At 40.6% G+C, this 19,629-nt stretch overlaps 2 protein-coding genes across 2 annotated transcripts in view; one reads left to right on the top strand and one right to left on the bottom strand.

The window, feature by feature from the left end:
* Positions 1-12,578, bottom strand: part of IKBKAP (inhibitor of kappa light polypeptide gene enhancer in B-cells, kinase complex-associated protein) — a 73,451-nt gene extending 60,873 nt beyond the window's left edge. Inside the window, exons 1-6 of the mRNA XM_008587196.1 lie at positions 12,477-12,578; positions 8,591-8,786; positions 7,639-7,791; positions 5,672-5,753; positions 3,975-4,055; positions 274-359 (exon numbers count right to left, since the gene is read on the bottom strand). Of these exons, the coding sequence (XP_008585418.1) occupies positions 274-359; positions 3,975-4,055; positions 5,672-5,753; positions 7,639-7,791; positions 8,591-8,740 (552 nt within the window). The 5' untranslated portion in view covers positions 8,741-8,786; positions 12,477-12,578. The remainder of the gene's footprint in view (positions 1-273; positions 360-3,974; positions 4,056-5,671; positions 5,754-7,638; positions 7,792-8,590; positions 8,787-12,476) is intronic.
* An 89-nt stretch (positions 12,579-12,667) lies between these two features.
* On the top strand, positions 12,668-18,714 carry FAM206A (family with sequence similarity 206, member A). Its single transcript, XM_008587195.1, has 6 exons — positions 12,668-13,148; positions 14,169-14,220; positions 14,855-14,984; positions 17,200-17,276; positions 17,356-17,425; positions 17,522-18,714. Exons 1-6 carry the CDS (start codon positions 13,070-13,072, stop codon positions 17,657-17,659), a joined length of 546 nt encoding a protein of 181 aa, XP_008585417.1. The 5' UTR covers positions 12,668-13,069; the 3' UTR covers positions 17,660-18,714.
* The last annotated feature ends 915 nt before the right edge of the window (positions 18,715-19,629 follow it).

Below are 19,629 nucleotides of genomic sequence, written 5' to 3'. Positions count from 1 at the left end.
AGCAAATGGAAAGGACATGCTTGGGTGGGAGGAGGGAGAGGGAGGAGGGAGGGAGGTTTCGGTGATGGGACATATTTATCAACTACATTGTATATTGACAAAATAAAAATTAAAAAAAATAAAATAAAATAAAATAAATAATAAATAAATAAATAAATAAAAGAGGAGAATTGTCCATTATAGGCCTCTAACTAGACATCTAAGAGTTCCAGGTGGGTGGCAGAACTTCCACCTGTCCCACTCAAGGCTCTTTAGCCATCAAACCAACCTTACCATTTGCACCTGAAAGGCCGCTTGCCTGCCTTCCGATCCATGGAACTGCGTCTCCTTCTTGCCCCATCCAACAGTAATAAACTTGCCTGGAAAACAAATGATTGAGAACATGCAAGACAACCAATAAGCTAAATGAAATGAAACAAAAGCAGTTTCACTGCTACATGAAGTTAGTCACTGGCAATTACTTGGCCCTCTAAAACCTCTCAATAATTTGACCAGCAGTCAATATTTGAAAAGCCTATGTAGCATGTTATGGGCAGCAGTCATTTTGAAGAATTTGAAATGCCCTTATTCTGGAAAGTGCTTTACTGCCATCTTACATATTCTAACTTCTCTTGATGACACAAGTCAGCAATCTTACCCTCCCCTTACAAGTTAGAAAGAAGAATTCTCACATGTTCACAGATAACAAAACATTAAACCCAAGATAAGAGCTGGGAATAAAATTCTGATTGTAAGCTTTCAATCAACTAAATGTGTTCAACCTCCACACTGGTAATGGTAAGGACTGTAGATCATTGGATCCGGATCCCCATGTAGATGTGGAGACTGAGCCTCCCTAGCAGCCGAGCCCAAAATTAGAATACAGGCCTTCTGCCTTCCAGACTGACTGGGATTCTTTCTAAATCATAATACTTCTCTTACATAAAATATAGGGACAGAATTGCCAAAACACAACCCTTCTATTCCTGAAAGTAGGAGCTGCTATGCATCTGCAAGAGGCACTATAAGGATGCATCAGCCAAATCCAGGACCCAATACTTCCCTCCTGCTGTTGGTTCTGATGAAGCCGATCTGTTTATCATTTCTATAAAGTATGGGCTAGCATGACCATTTCCTGTCTGCTCTACACAGGCACATCCAAGCACTATGGTACCTGAAAACACACCTTGCTGCTGTATACAAATAGCAGTGCCTCCTGGTACAAACCCCCAAGCTTCTATCTGTGAGTTTCCACAGATAGGTAAAGGACCAAGAAGCAAAGCAAGGCATCTTTTCTAATGGGATCAGATAATAAGTGATGGGGTTACAGAAGGGATCTGCAAACTACAGCCCATGTCTGCTTTTACAAATAAACTTTTATTAGAAAACAGCTGTGTTTAAGTCTTGTCTCTAACGACTTTCACACTACAACAGCAGAGTTGAGTAGTTGCAACAGAGACCGCATAGCTTGTAAAGCTGAAAATATTTACTATCTAGCACCTTACAGAACAAGTCTGTCAACCCCAGAATCAGAAGAAAAATACTCATCACTCCATAGAATGATTTTTATTGTACAGATACACACATTTCTTTTTTTTTTTTTGTCTTTTTTCGTGACCAGCAACGGATCGCAACCCTCAGTGTCGCGCCCGCACCGGACCGGGACCGGCAACGGGATCGCAACCCTTGGTGCTGCCCCCGCTCCTCGCTCAGCCAGTGAGCGGGAACCGGTCCGCATGTGGGATCCGAACCCTCGGCGGGAGCGCCGCCGCACTTCCCAAGCGGCGCACTGTAGCAGTGCGCCACCGGGCCGGCCCCCAGATACACACATTTCTAAGACTTAAAACCCTAAGTTGGACTCCCTTCCCTTGATTTACCATATTAGGCTTTTTATGAAAAAGTTGGTGGAAAAAGCCATGCCCAGTGCATTTTCCCATCCCAAGGTGTGCTGTGTGCTGTTAACTCCATGACTGTCCTCAAAACTGGATGCTCCAGAGTTCCATCCTGGATCCTAGACTCTCCTGGCACCATATCTGTTCTCTAAGCAAGCTCACCTGCTCCCAAGATTGAAAGGCTTTCCTAAATACCAATAACTCCTATCCCATATCTCTGGCCTCTCCTGAGCTTCAGCCCTTCTATTTGCCTACTCTGTGTGGCAATCTCATATGGCCCTCAAACAAACCCAAAACAGAACTCTCTACCTGTCCCTTACACATCAGCACTTCCCTCTCTCAGTTACTGGCATCTTTATTCCCATCACCTGAGGTTTTGGCTGGGGTCCCACTAAAGTCTTTCTTCCTCACCTTAACCCAATGCCTATTTATTTCACTTTCTAAACTGGTATTTCTCAAGCTGGCCTAAGGCAGAAGACTATGCACACATTCTAAAAAAGTTTCTCAGATAATTCCAAAAAATGTACTCCTATCCTCATTGACAATCAAGTTTTTCCTCTTCTAGCTCTACACCCACCTTCCTCATTTCTTACCCGGATTCCTACAGCAACCTCCCTGATCACCTTGCCTCTGGTCTCTTACCTCTCCACACACACAAAGAAAAAGAAAATATACCATCAAAAGCAATCTTTCTACTAGAAAATTATTTTTAAACCTCTCATCATCAAAACCTTTAATGGCTGCTCAATTATAACTCAATGTCCATATCCCCTACCATGGCACAAAAGCTTAATCAAGATTTGACCCATTTATTTCATTCTACACTCATGTCCTGCCACTCTGGCAATGCTGAATTACTCACAGTTCCCTGAGTAAGCCATGAGGTTTCCATGAAACATCCCTCCCTTGGAATGGACTTGCTTGGACTACTCCCCCACCCTCACCCTCATCCATCCAACACCAATTCAGCTGAGACTCAGCTCAATTCAGCCTCTCCTGGGAAACCTTCCCTCTCCAGTTACTCCTTTCCATCCTTTACACTACCCTAATACCTGCACATCATGTCATTACAGTACTTATGGGACTTTTAAAGGGAAAATCCATCTACCTAACAATTTTTTAATTATCCACAGCACCAAACACATTTTTGGGCTCATAGTACCTACTCAAAAATGATTTCTGAACAAATAAATTAATTTTAATAAATAAATGAGTAGCAATTTTTTAAATGATTTCTCAGAATTGGTGGAGAAAGAAGTCATGAAGTTAGACCTCAGGAAAGGTTGAAATACCTTCTCCCTCATCCCAGTCTTCAATCAGGCCAACTACCTGGTGTCTTCCATTTGGCTAGAGCTTCTCATACTCTATTAAGCATCTCTGTTTTCCTTCTCCTTCAGTACTCCCATAGCCACAATACCCAAATGGCCTTGGCCAGATCTTAGCAAGAAAACAATCTGATTGTTCCTATAAGAATGCAGTTTCGGGGGCCGGCCCGGTGGCGCACTGCTACAGTGCGCCGCTTGGGAGCCAGTGGCGCTCCCGCCGAGGGTTCGGATCCCACATACAGACCGGTTCCCGCTCACTGGCTGAGCAAGGTGCGGGTGCAACACCGAGGGTTGCGATCCCGTTGCCGGACACGAAAAAAGACAAAAAGGAAAAAAAAAAAAAAAAAAAAAGCAGTTTCGGGTCTAATCAGTAGGAACAAAATCAGCCTTCTACCTCACCTACGTTGTTTTCTCCTCCCCAAAACTGTACTCCAGAAAGTTTCTCCTTATTCTAGCTTGTATAATCCCCTTCACTGAAACCCCAGTCTAAGCCTTTCCTACAGGTTTGGGCAACGACTGTCTAGGTGACCTTAAGTACAGATTTCTAATGCCCAGATTCTGGACAAAGCCAACCCTCAGATCTGGAAAGGCACGTAGAGGTATGCCTTTTAAGATTTAGGATGGGCTGAAAGAATTGGGCTAATAGACATTTAATAAATGGGAGTTTATGCTTCACGGTTCTTTGGGCTTATGATGTGGCCCATTAGTGTTCAAGAAAATGATTAAAACTAAGAAGGAACTCCAAATCACAAAATGTTTCAGATAAAGCTATACTCACTTTCACCAAAATCATCTTGGTGGATTTGCTGCTCCATGATTGGTTCAAAGTCTTTTGTCATCATAATCAGGGTCTGTTGACCTTAGAGGGGTACAAACAAAAACAAAATAAAAACAAAAACAAAATCTGTTTTCATGTAAATTTTTTTTCATTTCTTTTCAATTAAACTTTGCTAAATTTCATGTAACAAATCTGCCATTCCTTATCTATGGTACTGTAAACTATAGAGCTGGAGTTGAGGAGTTATAATAGGGCAGACAGAACTCATTTAAAACACTTTGACTTGGGCCAGCCCGTGGCTCACTCAGGAGAGTGTGGTGCTGATAAAACACTTTGACTTAAGAAAAACAAACCAAAAGAAAAAAACCTTTGATTAGTTAAGTCACCTGGTGCTTATTCTCAGCTATTTATTTGTATAAAGCTGAACATAAAAGTCCACAGAGCCCTCCTCAACTAACTTCAACACTCCTAGTTTCCAAAATATCTCTTGAAATACATACCTCATCAAAGGTGCTGGTTTACTGGACTCATTTGGAATAAAGAGACTTAAAGGAAATATATGGGAATGCAAGAGGGATTTTTAGAATCTGTTTATATAGCAACTCTTGCTCTTAAGAGTATAAAATAAATACTACTGACATTGCACCCTCCCCAAGTTTTATGACTTCATTTCCCATTATCAAAGACTGAAAAAGTTACATAAAACAACTTTTTATAACAATATACTAGGAGATAAAACTTAAAAAAACAAAAACAAACAAAAAATCACTTTCAATCTACATTATAATACTGGTATTATCATTCAAAGAAATTTTTTTGAAACTTAAACACTCTAAAATTTAAGCCTGTAAGATATTACGGGAAGTTTTTTTTTTTATAGAGGCAGTATGTGTGTGTGTGTGTGTGTGTATATATATATATATATTCTTTACTTTATATTTTAGCATATTCCACACCTTTAGAAAATTTTTTTTTTTAAATATTAACTGTGATTTAAAAATAAAAGTTTGCACCACTGTATCTCAAAAAAGTCAAACTGGCAAGAACAGACTTAAAAAAGCTAAGACACATCTAACCTGTAGAGTATATATTCTTACACTATATCATATCATTTGACTACTGAAAAAAAAGACTGGATTACAATACCCATCTCAACATGCTTTTCCATACAAATTAGAAGGATTTCAATTCCCAAGTCTCCTTTGAAAAAAAGTAATATTAATGCAATGCAAATCAGAACATCTAATTAATACAATTAACAACAAACCAAGGCAATTTTGTTACATAAATTAACCCATTTATTATAGGCTAGTGACGTCTCAAATGGTAGAGCTTCTACTGCTCCTTCCATTTCTTCAGTCTTCTAATGGCAGACTTTACTGTGAAGGTAGAAGTGGTGCTATAGGTCCAGACACAACCCACTACTGTCTTCACGCAGGAACCAGAGTGCCAGATCCCCACAGTTCATCTCTTCATCTTGGTTTTTCCACAGAAGAAGGAGGTGTATTTGGCATGCTGGCTGATTTCAATAATCTTCATCATTTTTTAGAAGGAGGCACCATAGTGGCTCCCATATTTACCAATAATCCTGACCTTCAAGGTGGTGCATTTAGTCATGTCACAGCAAACTAGGTCCAAGCCCAAAGAGCAAGAGTAAAGTTTTATAAAAGTCAGTTAGGCCCAAGTGACAAGCTTACCTGTGGCAAGAAGCACCAGCTCCTGGTCAGGACTCCAACTCATGACAGAGATACCACTGGCTACAGTCCCAACACATTCCAGCTGAGACAGAGAAAATTGAAAAGGGAAATTCAAAATACCAGCATCTCAGTAGAAATTTACTATAACCTCAATCAAAACAATTAAAAACAAAGATACCAGTGTGAACTTATTCAACAAACATTTCTTCAGTGATAGATATCAAGGGATTAGACATGATATTAGGCACAGTGATTGGAAATAGCTATCATTCTTCCCAGACCTGCCTCAGCAGGGAGATAAAAAGATGACTCTGCAGAGGATTAGGGCTATCACTGAGGTCTCTGGGAAGTAAAGTGGGCCTCAGAGCAAGGAATAATGAATAGCCCAGGAAATCTGGGAAAATTTTTATGAGGAGATGTCTCAAAGAGTGATACTAGGGCCAGGAAAGAAAGAGTAAAAGGAAAAACAGTGTTGAGGCACAAAGGCATAAAGAGAGCAGTCAAAAACTCAGCTGCAGGGCCGGCCCGGTGGCGCACTGGAGAGTGCGCCGCTTGGGAGGGCAGCGGCGCTCCCGCCGAGGGTTCGGATCCCATGTGGAGACCGGTTCCCGCTCACTGGCTGAGCGCGGTGCAGACGCAACACCGAGGGTTGCGATCCCGTTGCCGGTCCCCAGTACGGGCGCGACACCGAGGGTTGCGATCCCGTTACCAGTCAGTAAAAAAGACAAAAAGGAAAAAAAAAAAACTCAGCTGCAACTAGAGAATAAAGTATACATATACATAGGAATGAAAGGAGGATAAGGGTAAAAAGACATTTAGGAAACAGTGAAAGGTCTTATAAGGCAGAATAAGAAACAAGAACTCTCTTTCAGACAATTGAGAAGCCACAAAAGGGCAGGATCAGCACCATTAAATGGAGATAAATGGACAGGAGGAGCTCAGTGATCAGGAAAAATATTTTACAAGATGTTTTGAAAATAAAAGCATACTTTTTAAATAAGAGAAATACTAAGTTGTTCATGATGGCTTTGATATTTCTTACTGTGAAATGAGAGTAAGGTTTATTATCGCACTAAATGGAATGGTTATGAGTGAAGGTGACAGATTTAGACTGCCAACGTTCAAACTCCATCTGATAAGTGTAACCTGAGCCTAGTGACTTAAGCTCTCTGTGTCTCAATTTCCTCTTCTGAAGAATGGGAAACAATCTACATCATAAGGTCACAGAAGAGAATAAATAAAATTCTGCATGAAAAGCACTTGAAAAACTGCCTGGCACGTTGTAAACATTTAATAAATGTAAGCTGCTACCTACATCCTACTATTAGTAATATTTTAAGTCCTGTGACAGATGTTAAAGAGATCACAACTAATGGAGTAATCTAAGAAGATTTTTAAAATATCAGGCAATTACAATTTGAAACTCTTGCTCTTAAGAAGGTAACAATAGAAATCTAGAAACTCAACCTTATGCTAGAGTAGAGAAAGAAGCAATAGGTTGAAATCTATCTCACTGATAGTCTAAAATATGCTTGTAATGATACTGTGTTACTCTAGTGACTAGTTCAGGGACTCTAAAGTGAGCCAACCAGCATTATGAGAAAAAATAAGAGACATAAACATTTCAAAGACTTCCTAAATTGAGATATAAAGGTTACAATTCAGGATGAGATTCTCATAAGAATCTCACGAGAATGGCCAGTTTTTATTTTTCTCAAAAGTTGTCACTTGAAATGTTCTGACTGTTCTGATTAATAAATGCGGGAGATAAAACTGAGTTTTACAAGAATCCTGAAATATAGGGAAAGCCATACCAACAATTTTCTTTATAAGGAAATATATATTATAAAGACTCTAATTTGCAAAAGCTTAAATTTTATGACTACTGATGTGAAAAGTTCCAAACAAAACAAGTGACTTGTTTGAGGATGCTTGAGACTTCCTCCTCACTGGACTCTTCCATTTACCTGGTGTGTGCTGAGACTGCAGAGTATGACATCTCCAGAGGCTGTGGCCACACACACAGACTCTTGATCTAGCAAGTCCTGAACTGCAACAATGCAGCCACTTCCATCCTCTGGGAGAAAGCCTTCTGCCACCAAAGAAATTTCATTTTTCACCTTTCACCAAAGCAAACACATAAGCAAATTAACCCAGCTGATTTTCAAAACAATTCATAACATTTCCAGAAATAAAATATTTGTTAATGCTTCTTTTATAATATAAGAGCTTTCAAAAATGTTTTTTCTAGATTAAAATCCAAACTTTCAATCCAAATATTACAACTTTGTCATCTTTAACAAGAAAATAGGTAATGTGACATTTTTGCCAAATAAATACAAAAACAAGCCTTGTCTCTTTTAAAATGTCCAATAAAACATGAAGCTAATAACTGGTTTTCTAAGATTTCTATAGTATAGGAAAAAGGGGCTAAGAATGTAGTCACCTAAAATAAATTAGTAGGAAAATATGATCAAGCAAAGATATCAAAATCAACCAAAAGAGCTTTTAAAAATAAACAAAGTCAGGATCCAGCACTGAAGATCCTGATTTAGTTGACATGGGTTAGGGGCTCAAACATATTTTTAAAAAGCTCCAACGGTGATTTTCATGTGCATTCCCAGCTGAGAACCACTGTTTTACATAGTATTTACATGGTAGAAAGGGTAAAAAGTAGGGTGTCCATTCAAAATATAAGGTTAGAATTTTGCTAACTTAGCTTAAAATAGTAGTACAGTTAAAGGTAGGTTACTGTTTAAGCTATGTCTAACGTGGCATCTGTATAAAGCAAAGAGAATGTTTATTTAGGAAGATATAATTCAATAAGATTTAAAGAAAGACTAACTGGGGAAAGGAAGTTTAGAAGAAGACAAGTCAAGGGTCATACCCAAGTGCTAGCATTCTTCATCAGTAACTTACTTCTCTTGTAATAGGGTTTACTTCTATTAGTCCATGTTCTGAGCCAATGAGCACTGTCCCCTGTTCAGTTCGGAGAGAGAAGCACTGAGGTTTCCCTGGAGCTTGAATATCCCTGAACTCCAGGGTCCGAAGTAACTTCAGATTTCTCATGATGAAGCAATTCCCAAGAGAATATCCCTTGATGAAGCATTAATCCCTAAGAGAGAAAGGAACAGCTTAATAGTGATAAATGACCACACTTATATGAGTAAAATGATTCAGGAGGTGAAGTGGTAGAAAAAAAGAAAAAAAAAGCTACCTCTCTGAACACACACCCACATACAGATGTGTGGCAGCAACCTGAACCACCATAAATAATAGTGATCTACAAACTGAGAATTCTAAAATCTATTTTATGTTCTCACTCTTTAGGAGAGGTGAGATTCTCAGTTTTTTCTTCAAAAAAGACTCAACATCAGTTATTCCTCAGGGAAGTTGAAAAGAACAAATGAATGAGAAAACATTTTATTTTTGCATATAAGAATATCTTTATAACCTGAAAAATTTTAAAAACCATAAGGAAAAACAAGATTACCCCAATGAGTAGAACTGTATAAAAATCTACGTATAACAGGGTACTTCAAAAACTTCATGAAAAGGGGCCGGCCCGGTGGCACACTGGGTAGTGCGCCGCTTGGGAAGCGCGGCGGCACTCCCGCCCAAGGGTTCAGATCCCACATACAGACCGGCTCCCGCTCACTGGCTGAGCGAGGCGCGGGAGCAACACCGAGGCTTGCGATCCCGTTGCCGGTCCCCGGTCCGGTACGGGGGCAACACTGAGGGTTGCGATCCGTTGCCGGACACGGAAAAAAGACAAAAAACAAAAAAAAAAAAAAAAAAAAAAACTTCATGAAAAAATTCACATCTTTCTATTTTTCCAGGAACTTTTTGAAGTACCCTTGTATATACCGACAGCTGAAGAAAATCTGGGATAAAATGACTTTAATATCCTCCAGGTACATTTACTAATAAATTGGCTTTACACATTCATAAAAAAATAAAAATTGAAATAAAAAATAGAAATAAAAGTATTTACTGTTCTCAGAGGGTAAAGAAGATACTGTGAAATGGCAACAGTTTACTTCAAAGGATAACCAACATTTTGAGAAGCTTGATGACCTGATATAACTACTTCAAGTAATTTTGTTTTCCTTGCCAGGCTTTTACCAGTACAATAGAAAAGATGAGAAAAAAATGCTAAATAGGACATCTACTTTGGCAAAACCAGACATGCTTTAATGCACAACTTTAAGCAAGAAATAAACCAAATGTTAATGTGCTGGATATTTTTATCCAGATCCCTTTAAGGTTTATGATTGGAAGTCCCTAACTTATGTTTGGGGTGACAATTAAACAGACCACATTGGACTTCTTGCCACTTCAATCTAATGTGAATTCTCTTATCTTGGCATTTCATGTATTTGACATCAAAAAAATAAAGATGAGTCGATCCTTAAGGTACATAGCAGATAATGCCAAATGTAATAGGAATGACACAAATGTAACGTGGCTTAAGAAGAAGGCAAAATCATATACGGTGGGAGTGAGGAAGAGAATCAAAGCAGACAACGATTTTAGTAAGTTTTGGTGACATTTATATTCAAGAACATCTGGAAATTATTTGAACCTGTATTATATACCCTACAGGTTTTAAATTTAAACCTAACTCTATGTATAGAACTTAGGTCTTTCAAAGCATATAAAAATTACATGGCTTTTATCTTTAAATATCATAAGGATGACCACTGACATAGATATGAAAGAATGGGTAAATTTGAGATGAGAGAATGACTGGCATGTCTGGCTAAAGGGGAGTAAGCAAGGGACAGAGTAGCAAGCAGTAAGAAAAGATGGGCAACAGGGAGCCTGCTGTGTTGTTTCTTAGCTGTTTTTCAGGATGGTTCACCTAATAATAATCATGCTGTTACAGTGCCATGATCAGATCATCATAATGTCTCCATATCGCTCCCTGTGAACTTGGGTTCTATTCAGCAACAACCTGTGGAGCTTTGGGACCCATGGAACCCAAGGATAAGGATGTGGGAGGGTAAAGGCAAAAGGATACAAGGATTCACTTTTTCCCCGCTATCTTGCTGTTCCTGTCAATGTTGCCCCAGCAATGGGCCTTCATCCTTGCTGGGGCCCTTAATCCCAGTCTCTAGCACTCCCAGCACTAGCCTCATCACCCCCACCTCCAGAGTCACCAGCAGGGCCCCGCTCCAGACATCTGAAATGCAGTTTTGTGGGTCTCGTCATCTGAATTCCTGATTTATCAACACCAGAAGTCTAAGTCCCAGCTTTACAGTGCCTCTCTTCAAGGTTTAGGTCCTGATAACCCTAACATCTTTCCCTTGTCCCAAGCTAAGTGTTGTAGCTGCTTCCTTCAGCTTCCCTTTTATGTCACTTCAGGTCTCCCTCTCACCTTTTGTTCCTTAAACAGCTATTTAACCAATTCTTATATTAAATTCTCTCTGTTGAAATACTGTGTGGTTTCTACTTTTCTGACTGGACCCTGACTGACAAAAAGAGCAACCTGAGTTCTCCAGTCTCTGAGTTTTCAAAATCACCAGTTCATAGCCAGTTAAGTGAGCCCATTTATCTCCCTCCCACCCCTACCCCCTTAGTCTCAAAACTAACTTCTCTAAATTTTCATACCCATCACCCTTACTCCCTTATCTTCTCAGAGGAAGACATATCCCCACTCCTTTCAAGGCTAGGACAGGAATATCCCCTAAACTCCTCCAGGATCTCAGCCTATTAGTACACTTTCTTTGACATATGTAATCTCCAACTACCCTGTCTCCATTCACTGAACTTTTCTCAGCTCTTAAATGTGCTAAAGATCCCTCCACACCGTAGGTCAATCCTGAATCCTCTCCTAATTTTCTGACAACTCCTCCATTTTCTTCCCTTGTTCTTTCATCTAACCACCTCTTGGTTAATCGTCATGCTCATGACTACAAGTACATGGCAGATGGCTAAAATGCTGATTAGATCTAAATGTCTTCTAGTCCTGACTGAACTAACCCAAACTGAACACTAAATCCACATTTTCAACCTCCTTGTTACCACAAGCATGTGTCAAGTACCTCAAACACAACCTGGAAAACGAAGTCCATGCTATTCTTCCACCAAAGGACAGTTCCCCCTATTTGGGTAAACGGCATTTCTACTCTCTCTGTCCCCAAGCTGAAAACTGTCTGGCTCCTTTTTTGCTCACTTTCTCATACTGAACTATTCACTGCTTACCTCCAAGGCTGCCAATATACATTTGAATCCTTTACACAGTACCTAATCCTATCATACGGTTTATAGACTGTATCAAATATCGACTAGTACTTGCTAAGTGCTCGGATCTGAAGATAAAAGATTACCCTAACAGTCACTGCCTCCGCGGAGATCACAGCTTAACGGGGGAGAAAAACCACATAATATACCACATTAGATGGAGAAGCACAAGCGACACCACCTCCACTAAAAACCGGCAGACGCGAGACGGGGTCCGCAGCACAGCACCCGAAACTCTCCTCTCAACCACTGCCTTCCCGGTGGATTAATTCATTCGCTTTCCGGGTACTAACCACCCCCTGCAAGGAATCCGGAGCTGGGTTAAGTGCAGCTGAAGAGCAGCACGTCATTCGCGGGCCGCCACGCCCCGCAGCGCCCCCAGACGGTCGCGGGTGGCGCGGGAGGCAAGTCTGCAGAAAGAGAATGGAAGGCTCGAGGAAAGTGATGATCCATGCCGCACTCCACCCTCCGGCCCACAACAGGTAGAGGAGCCAGGACACTCCTGGGCGGACAGGGCCCGGTCCCGTGTCTCACCCCGGTGGGTCACTCGAACGCTCACCTGAGCCGCGCTCTGAGGACCCACAAACAGCGGTGCCTCCCCGGCCACGGGCAGCCGGCCTCCCAGAGCCCGGCCCGGGTTAAGCACACGCCTCCCTCTCCGCGGCTCCCGAGCTCTCGCGGCGAGCCCTGGGCCTCCGGGGGTAGAGCCACTCGACCCCCGGGGAATAGGGACTGAACCGTGGCAGGGGCGCTGACCGCGCAATGGTGACGCGTGAGAGAAGCAGACTGGACACGCGCCGAGCGGCGCGGGCGTGACGTCACTAGACGGAGGAGGCGTGGCCGGGCAGGGGCGGCTTCCTAGGTCGCTCGCAGCGCAGGCCTTCTTTGTAGCCCTGGCAAGTTAGAGGTACAAAAGCTGCGCTGGCCTCCGCCCCCTATCCCTCTGCCCTCAGCCCACCCTACTGTATTTGATCATCGCTTTGACGGAACCCAAAGCACCTTAATCGACGGAGGTGGGCGGAGCCTTTGGGTCCGGGGAGCAGCGCGCGTGCGCCCAACGCTGGCCGCGCTCCGGAAGGACACTCCTAGTCGGGCCTGCCCGGAGGAAGCGCTCCGGCCCCGGAGGGCGGGGTAGCGGCGCCGCAGGTCGCCATGGCTACCGAGCCCGAGGCCACGGAACCGGCTGTGCCGTCGCTCGTGGATCGTTACTTCACGCGCTGGTACAAAGCGGGTAAGTGCGGAGTGATGCCCGTCTCTGTTCGGGCGCATTGGCCGGATGCTGTGGAGACTACAGTGACAGATCATGAGCCACGCGCGCTTTCCCCGGCGCTTTCTCCCCACGTCAGAAGGAACTGAACTTCTGTGTTCCCCTCCAGGCCGAGACAGTGGCATTTGCAAAGACTTGGAGGCCTGAAATACAGCAAAGCACATTCTGGTGCTGGCGAGCACAGTGAGAGCTCGAGGGTGGGTTGCAAAGGTCCTGAGTGTCTGGAGGAATTTGAGGAGCTCAATCCTATAGAGATCAGCGATACATAAAATTATTTAAATGATCATAGCGAAACCAAGGTAGAAGCAGTAGGGATGGAGAGAAGAGAGTTGGTTAGGATAGAGACATTTAGAAAACACAATCTACAGTTTTACTTGACAAGCTGCCAGTATTGTCCATTTACCACTTAGAAGTAGGTATTCCTGTTGTACTATTTTGTGTACTCAGTAAATCCCAGTGGCGGGAGCATCGTTAAGAACTTTCCCCTAACTCCTACTTTCTCCCTTTCATTTGGGGATAATTGGTGTATTTTTTTTTTCCTTTTTCTTTTTTAATATTGTAACATATTTTCTGTTGGCCTGATTTAGGGTGACCAACCGCCTTGGTTCACCCAGGGCTGAGGGGTTTCCCGGAATGTGGGACTTTCTGCTCTAACAACAGGACACTCCTAAACAGGACACTCCTAAATACCACGAACAAAAAATATGCTACCATATCATAAAGACTGTGATGCTCACTTTAAAGTGAGGATAAAGCAAGATGAAGCAAGGAGTTAATCATCTTAACAACGAATAAACAATTCTATCTGGGCCAGGTCCCTTTAAATACTTTATAGGAAGACTTTAGGTATATGTTTTTGAGTAATGAAGGGATACCAGTGATCACCCTGTGTCTAGTCTTCAGAATTAACTATCTCTGTGAACCAAAGATAGTACCACGTGGTGGTAGTAAATATTGATTGAACAGACTCATTTATTCTTCTAGATGTCAAAGGAAAACACTGTGAGGACCACTGTATATTACAGCACTCTAACCGGTAAGCAAATTAGGAATTTTAAAGATCCAAAACTTGCTTTTTAAAAAATTTTTCTGGTATTTTAGCCTGGTATGGCCTTGAATCGAACAAGTGTTCATTAAATGAACATTCATTAAGTTATCTTCCATTGTGTTGAAATGGTATTATGGGAGTTTGGTTGGCAAGAAGGAGTCTTCTAGTGCCTCATCACTCTAAAACAAATAAGCTTGATTACCCAAACTTCCAAAAGGAGGACCACATCCTCAGTCGGCTATCTGAAGCTGCAAGCTTGTACCTAACCACTGAACTGCCAGAGATCATGGAGAGGGTTAGGGTAGAAGCATAAGTGGTATCCTGTATACACAGGCATACCTTATTTCTCTTTTTTCTACCCCAGTGCTACCTAAAGACCTCTGGTACTCTTCCCTTTCCTGGGAAGGAAATTCAATCCTGTTTTCTCCTCTTTTATTAATGCGTTCTTCATTCTGTAGTTATTCTCCAGTAGTTGCCAAAGGAAAAAGGGGGAAGATGATAATTCGACTAAACAAATGTCAATTCAGACATTCTTATGCCAATAGGAATACTGAGTTTTAAGAGGAAGAATTATACCAATAATTATAAGCAATAACAAAGGATCCATTTTTTCTTTTTGCAGAATATGTGTCATCACATTGGCAAGATCTCATCCAGTTCTTCAAAGTGGAAAAACAATTAAAAGCATTTCCTATCAGATCAGTACTAATTGTAGCAGACTTCAGAACAAGGTCTCTGGAAAATTTAAACGGGTATGTTCCTATAATTCTGTGATTATCTACTTAAATCCTGCATATTTGTGGTAATGATAGATCCAGTCCTTTTTGGGGGGGGGGAGATTTTTTATTTTTATTTTAATTGAAACATAATTGATTGTACATATCTGTGAGATACAGTCAAGTCTTAGAATCTGGTAACGTATATTCGGCATACTTCTCTGGCAGTGTGAGGTGCTGACTTTAAGTATACTTTAACCCTAAAGAAATTCTCAGACCAAAATAATAAGGCATTTCAGGAGGCATAGTATCTGTCATATAAGGTTCTGTACCACCATCCATCCCAATTATTCCCAGAATAGAAGAAGGCGGAGGCAGGCCTTTGAAAGGGCAATTCTGATACTAATATAAAAAGATGTTTTGTCCCTTCTAGTTTTATTAAACCAATATCTCAAGTCCCATAAAATTTAGGTGACCAATTCTTCTTTACTAGGTATTTTTACATGTAAATTAAAAAGAAAAAAATGTATCCTGAGGGAGTAGGAAAAACATCTGAGAAAATAGGTGGTATTTGCTCTTACCATTTTTCCATTCCTAAAGCACTGCTAATCTAATACACATCTACCCACACCCTCTACCTCCGCAAATGCTCAGTCATACAGAATATCATTTCTACCCTCAAACTCTAGGCAAGATGGACATTTTATTAAAAGAGGGTATCACACCAAGTACAATTTAGGAACACATTAAGGTGTCCCAACAAACCTAGTGATTGGGAAAGTTTCTGTGGATGATTTAAGTCCTTCATTTACTGAGTTCATGATAACAGTTTCTGCTAACTGCTCGCACTCTTCTAGGAGACCCTTATTCATACTCCCCTTTGTAGGTCCACAGTCCCCTAAAATATGCCTTATAATCATTGATCCGTCTTCATTCAGGAAAGAAATGGACTTAGAAAGTAATAGGAACCTTTTTTAAAAGATAAAGTCTACACATTACAATAAGTATAAACGTTAATGCTTGTGAAGTTCCTGTGATAAATCTCTGTCCAAAACAGTAACACTGCAGTTACTAATGAAGAACATAGAGGGACCTGCATATTGAACCCACTACAGGTAAGTTTTAGTTGGATCTCAGAACTGCCAATCATTTATTCTCCCAAGAGAGGTGATAAAAGGGGGTCAAAACACCTCTGCTCTTCTGACAGATCCAGTTGTAGATTAATGCTGTAGGACAAATCCCCCATTCCTTCTCCCAAGAGCAGAGAGTCGTAATGACTCTCATTTTGTAATAAAGTACCCACATGCAGAGAAGTGAAGCCAATATAATAATATCTGAATGTTACTAATAATGTTTAAAAAGAGGTCATAAAGATAACCTATGTTCACTACAGGAAGAATTCCTGGGAAAAAGAAGGCAAGGGCAACAATGAGATATGCTCTCATTGGCTCCCATGAGCATCCTTGTAGATATTTTGTCAGCTCCTCCCAGATACGTCCATCTGGTGAAATGTATGAGACATACTGTGCCATAACATTCAAACAGATGTATATCAAAATGTAGTATTTATCGGGTTATAGGATAATGGATAAATTATTTTTATATTGCTACTTAAAACTTTTCTACATTTTCCAAATTTTCTGCAAGGTGCACAATGTTGTTGTTTTTTAATTAGAAAAATATCCCATCTTCAAAAACTCCTAGTGATTGACCATGATAAAGAACTTTCTTTATTTATTAAGTTTTAATATGAGTGTACTTCAAAAAGTTAGTGGAAAAATGGAATTAAAAGATAATACAAATCTCTTCATGAATGTATTGAAATACTCTGTATAAAAATAAGGTAGGAATCTTAATGGAAACTAACTTTGTAAAATGTTGCTGTTATACTCTGTCATGTTGAATTTTATGTTTTTGCTTGTTGATGGATTTTCCTACACTTCTACACTCTTTACACCTAGCTATATGTAGCTTTTTCATTTATAGTTGATAAATTATATTATTTGTCTGTAACTAAACTACCTATATTACATGTGTCTGAGCTTTTTTCCCTTGAGCCTAAGATGATACCTGGCATAATAGGAACTTATTGTATAAATGATTGAATATATGAATGGTTTTTATGGACTTAAATCATTTTTATTTAAAACATCAATTCCAGGAATATATCCTATTATAATACTGAGGGCTTCCTCTCAGAGTAAAGTGGAAATGTACCTCAATTAATTTCTTCTTCCCTCTCATTACACAGGGGGCACAGTTCCTAACAGAACTTGCACCTCTATGTAAGATTTACTGTTCAGATGGAGAAGAATATACCATATCTAGGTGAGTAACTTTTTAGCCACTATTTAGGAGAAACAAAAGAGATAATATTTTTCATGAACATAATTCTTTTTTTTAATAGCTGTGTTAGAGGACGGTTGATGGAAGTGAATGAAAACATTCTCCATAACCCGTCTCTTCTTCAAGAAAAGGTAAAAGAGAGAAAAACAGTATGATCCCATCCACATACCTTTTACTGGAACTTTTTTTATCATGTGACAGTACTAAATATTCTATTTCCTTTCCAGCCATCCACTGAAGGCTACATTGCAGTTGTGTTACCCAAATTTGAAGAAAGTAAAAGCATAACAGAAGGCTTACTGACACAAAAACAATATGAAGAAGTTGTAATGAAACGCGTTAGTGCCACAACAGCTATGTCGTGAGGATGGAGTAAAAAGCAACTCGGGATTCTTATCCTTACCAGGCCTAAACCATCAGTGCACTAAAGAAGAAACAGTACATGTGCAGTATACGTCACACCCAGCTGTCCACAGTGGAGGCCTGATCCTTCACGTAACCTAGTCTTCCCTCTTCGTCCTGCATAACAAACCTTGGTTCCCATTTGCCTTCCACCTCCCAGGTCTGCCCTGCCAATGTCCACACTCTGTTATTCTCTTGCTTCTCTCTAACAACTGGCAAGCAAGGGATGATTTTATGACTAAAACCAAACAAACACAGCTCTTTGAGAAAAATTGGAAAACACAGAAAAGTTTTAAGTGGCCAAGTAAAAATAAATTACCCATCATCCTATAAACTGAAAGTAAATACAACGAGGGTACTTCACAAAGTTCATGGAAAAATAGAATTAAAAGATAATATGAATCTTTCCATGAACTTTGTGAAGTCCCCTCATACATTTTGACATACTTCTGTTTGAACATTATGGCATGATTATGATTTTTTGCCTCGATTTTCTATGAGTTTGAAGTTTAAAAAAAAGCTAACTGGCTTTTCTTTACCATTCTGCTTCAGTGTGACACTACCGAAAAGCCAAGTCCCACCCTTCTGCCTCAACTCCTCTCCCTATAGGTTGCAGGGAAAAGGCAGGCATGTAGAGTGTACCTTCTCCTCCTTATGCCAATGGGATGGCCTTCCCCTCTGAAACAAAGTAGAACTGTCATGCTGTGACTTCTTAAATGAAGGACACATGAAAAGGCTTTGAAAAATACAAAGGGCTTTCTTAGCAAATGGAAATATAATGCTTTGTTGAGCTGGTTTTTGCAATATGTACACTGTAGTCACTCAGTCTCACACAGTCTAGTTACAGGTAACCAACAAAGAAGTTACTGAGAATACATTATTCAAAGGCACAGATGCCTTTGAATGGAACAAAGGCTTTCACATCATTTAAACTAAAATATATATATATGAGTGAATTTATGGTTTAAGATTGGATACGTATTTACATTGAATTTCAAATAAAATTACTTTAAAACTTTTTTTTTTCTTTAAGGGCTGCAACACACACATGCATTTAAATATCCCTGTTTTTATTTTTTCTTTTTAATTTTTTTTTTTTTCCTTTTTGTATTTTTCCGTGTCCGGCAACGGATCGCAACCCTCAGTGTTGCCCCCGTACCGGACCGGGACCGGCAACGGGATCGCAGCCCTCGGTGTTGCTCCCGCACCTCGCTCAGCCAGTGAGCGGGAACCAGTCTGTATGTGGGATCCGAACCCTCGGGCGGGAGCGCCGCCGTGCTTCCCAAGCGGCGCACTATCCAGTGCGCCACCGGGCCGGCCAAATATCCCTGTTTTTAAAATACAGTTTTGTACAGAAGAAATCACTTGATATGTAAATTCCTTTGGTTCTCTATCTTACGCTGTTGAAGTCATAAGTTATCCCTTTCCCACCCCCGCTTGCACTTTCTGAAGAGAATATTCTCTTTTCAGATATGTAAAAGAGTATTTTGTAAGTAAAACTTAAAAATTATTTTTGGTTCACAAGAAAAACTTCTTGTAACTTGAGTGCCAGCATGACTGTCCCCTAAATATACCTACTAGACATGTGACAGGTGCTATGAGCTGAAAATGTAAGCACAAGTCAACAGATCCTCACTTTGAGGAGCACGATGATTCTTGAATATTTCATAAAACAAAGATAATAAAGATAGTGAAAGAATTATATATCAATGAAGTTACTTCAAAAAGTTCATGGAGTGGTGCCGGCCCAGTGGTGCACTGGAGAATGCGCCGCTTGGGAGCACGGCGGCACTCCCGCCGAGGGTTCGGATCCCATGTGGAGACCGGTTCCCGCTCACTGGCTGAGTGCGGTGCGGGCACAACACCAAGGGTTGCAATCCTGTTGCGGGTCAGTAAAAAAAGACAAAAAAGGAAAAAAAAAAAAAAAGTTCAT

The sequence above is a fragment of the Galeopterus variegatus genome, unplaced genomic scaffold (genome assembly GCF_000696425.1).
Source record: "Galeopterus variegatus unplaced genomic scaffold, G_variegatus-3.0.2 Scaffold4278, whole genome shotgun sequence".
NCBI classification, from domain to species: Eukaryota; Metazoa; Chordata; class Mammalia; order Dermoptera; family Cynocephalidae; genus Galeopterus; species Galeopterus variegatus.
The sequence above is the reverse complement of the archived record's forward strand: the minus strand, read 5'-3'. Positions and strand labels throughout refer to the sequence as shown.

Excerpts from the sequence above, each read along its gene's own strand:
- FAM206A (XM_008587195.1), top strand. The coding sequence starts at position 13,070 with ATGGCTACCGAGCCCGAGGCCACGGAACCGGCTGTGCCGTCGCTCGTG. Across the intron at positions 17,277-17,355 it reads GAAGAATATACCATATCTAG|CTGTGTTAGAGGACGGTTGA; the intron begins GTGAGTAACTTT and ends TTTTTTTAATAG. Across the intron at positions 17,426-17,521 it reads CGTCTCTTCTTCAAGAAAAG|CCATCCACTGAAGGCTACAT; the intron begins GTAAAAGAGAGA and ends TTTCCTTTCCAG.